The 3130-nt window shown below is 42.9% G+C and overlaps 1 protein-coding gene across 1 annotated transcript; it reads left to right on the top strand.

The window, feature by feature from the left end:
- Nucleotides 1-325: 325 nt before the first annotated feature.
- On the top strand, nt 326-2477 carry LOC107300705 (zinc finger protein OZF-like). The gene is made up of 3 exons (XM_029287031.1): nt 326-525; nt 811-960; nt 1208-2477. Exons 1-3 carry the CDS (start codon nt 326-328, stop codon nt 2475-2477), a joined length of 1620 nt encoding a protein of 539 aa, XP_029142864.1.
- Nucleotides 2478-3130: the final 653 nt, after the last annotated feature.

Genomic DNA, 3130 nt, shown 5'->3' with positions numbered 1-3130 from the left:
AGAGAAAACTAAGAAAGGTTTCAACCTGGAATAAGTAGAGTATACAGAACTCAAGGATACGTTACATGAAAAGTCAAGGGAGATTATTTATCATTCAGCAAAAGAGGGAACTGTCTGGAAATCATTGCAAAGGAAAAGATAGATTGGACAGCCATGTTGGGCAGACAGTAATGCAGGTCTCACTCTGGGAGGAAGAAAACAGCTTGAATCAAAGCACGACTAAACAAGGGACCATCCATATTTTTGACGTCCTCAAGAATATAAGTTGTGGGAAGGTTCCATAGATGTGCCTATTGTGGGAAAGATACAACTTGCAAATTTCATTATGCATCAGAGGATCCACATTGGAGAAAAGCCATACAAATACTCCAAATTTGGCAAAAGCTTTGGTCAGAACAGCTCCGTTGTGGTTCATGGAAGGACCCACACAGGAAAGAAGATCTACAAGTCCCCCCAATGCAGTAAATGCTTCAGTGAGCATGGCAAATTGGTGATACATCAGAAGACTCATACAGAAGAGAAAATGTTTGAATGTCCTGATTGTGGGAAAAGTTTCAGTCACAATTCCAACCTGGTGAGACACCTAAGAACTCACACAGGAGAAAAACCTTTTGAATGTCCTGATTGTGGGAAAAGTTTCATTAGAAATTGCCACCTTGTGAGACATCAGAGGACTCACACAGGAGAGAAGCACTTTGAATGTCCTGATTTTGGGAAAAGTTTCATTAGAAATTGCCACCTTGTGAGACACCAGAGGCCTCATGAAGGAGAGAAATCCTTTGAATGTCCTGATTGTGGGAAAAAATTCAGTCAGAATTCCAACCTTCTGAAACACCAGACGACTCACAGAGGAAATAAAACATTTGAATGTCCTCATTCTTGGAAAATGTTGAGTCACAAAGGAGAGAAGCGCTTTCAGTGTTTCAGTCACAATTCCAGCCTGGTGATAGACCAGACAACGCACTTAGGAGGGAAATCCTTTGAATGTCCTGATTGTGGGAAAATTTTCAATCAGAATTCCCACCTTCTGAAACACCAGAGGACTCACACAGGAGAGAAACCCTTTGAATGTCCTATCTGTGGGAAATGTTTCAGTCAGAATTCCAGCCTGGTGAACCACCAGAGGATTCACACAGGAGAGAAACCCTTTGAATGTCCTGATTGTGGAAAAAGTTTCAGTCATAATTCCAACCTGGTGATACATCAGTGGACTCACACAGGAGAGAANTGATTGTGGGAAAAGTTTCATTAGAAATTCCCACCTCATGAGACACCAGAGGACTCACACAGGAGAGAAACCCTTTGAATGTACTGATTGCGGGAAAAGTTTCAGTCAGAATTCTCACCTCATGAGACACCAGAGGACTCACACAGGAGAGAAACCATACCAGTGTCCAGATTGTGGGAAACGTTTCATTACAAATTCCTACCTCATGAGACACCAGAGGACTCACGCAGGAAATAAACCCTTTGAATGTCTTGATTGTGGGAAAGCTTTCAGTCAGAATTCCAGCCTGGTGAAACATCAAAGGGCTCACAAAGGAGAGAAACTCTTTGAGTGTCCTGATTGTGGGAAAAGTTTCAGTTGTAATTCTGACCTGGTGATACACCAGAGGACTCACACCGGAGAAAAACCATTTAAATGTCCTGACTGTGGGAAAAGTTTCAGTCGTAATTCGAGCCTGGTGAAACACCAGAGGACTCACACAGGAGAAAAACCATTTGAATGTTCTATCTGTGGGAAAAGTTTCAGTCACTTTTTTAGCCTGGTGATACACCAGAGGACTCACACAGGAGAGAAACCGTATCAGTGTCTAGGCTGTGAGAAAAGTTTCAATTGTACTTCTGACCTGGTGAAACACCAGAGGACTCACACAGGAGAAAAACCTTTTGAATGTCCTGACTGTGGGAAAAGTTTCAGTCGTAATTCCAGCCTGGTGATACACCAGAGGACTCACACAGGAGAAAAACCCTTTGAATGCCCTGATTGTGGGAAAAAATTCAGTGAAAAGTTTAGCCTGATTAAACACCAGAGGACTCACACAGGAGAGAAACCCTTTGAATGTACTGATTGTGGTAAAAGTTTCATTCGTAATTCTGACCTGGGGATACACCAGCGGACTCACACAGGAGAGAAACCCTTTGAATGTCTTGACTGTGGGAAAAGGTTCAGTCGTAATTCCAGCCTGGTGAAACACCAGAGGACTCACACAGGAGAGAAACCCTTTGAATGCCCTGTCTGTGGGAAAAGTTTCAGTGAAAATTCAAGCCTGGTGAGCCACCAGAGGACTCACACAGGAGAGAAACCGTATCAGTGTCCGGATTGTGGGAAAAGATTCAGTCAGAATTCCAACCTAGTGATACACCAGAGGATTCACACGGGGGAGAAACCTTTCAAATGTCCAGTCTGTGGACGTTACTTCAGGCATAAATCATCCTTTATTGCACACAAGGAAATCCATATGAGGAAAAAGTAGAAGAGTTTAGAAAAGGCCTTGAATTTCATTTGTGATATCTCATTGAAAATGTAGATGAGAAATTGACTATTTGAATTGTGGTCTGAATCTTTTTACTCAAACATGTCTCAGGACTAGACTTGTAGGTGGAGAGAAAAGGAAAATGGAAAAAGGCTAACTACCAGTTTCTTGTTATCAGCAGCAGTTACTGGATATTTCCTTTTGCAGAAGTTGTAGAATTCCTTAAAGAGGTTTTCGGGTGATGTTTTTGTATATTGATTATCAAATTCCTACCTTCTACCTTGGATTCCTCCAGATTTTGAGCCCCAGAATACCCTAGCCAGCATATAAGAGGTCCTCAAGATACAATTGTCATGGGTCTTGCAATTATGGTTGTATGTTGCAGTGGCTTTAAGCTTTCCTTAACTACCCTCATGCAGCTATTAATCGAATGTGTGAGTCACTAAGCGGAACACTTGTTACCTCAGGTACTCCTAGGCCTCCCCCACTGTCTGAGACACACTGTGCTCTGTTTCCCAACCTTTGTATCCTCCTGGCCTTTCCCTCCTCCACAAAATCTCCCCAGGCCTCACATTTCTCCCAGCGTCCCCACAATCCTTAGACCTAACTCCCACCCCACCAGGCCTCACACCTTCCTCCTTACCTGTTGAAGA

Source organism: Protobothrops mucrosquamatus, unplaced genomic scaffold, assembly GCF_001527695.2.
Source record: "Protobothrops mucrosquamatus isolate PMUCROS unplaced genomic scaffold, P.Mucros_1.0 scaffold8060, whole genome shotgun sequence".
Taxonomy (NCBI): Eukaryota; Metazoa; Chordata; class Lepidosauria; order Squamata; family Viperidae; genus Protobothrops; species Protobothrops mucrosquamatus.
This window is presented reverse-complemented; position numbering and strand designations above follow the sequence as displayed.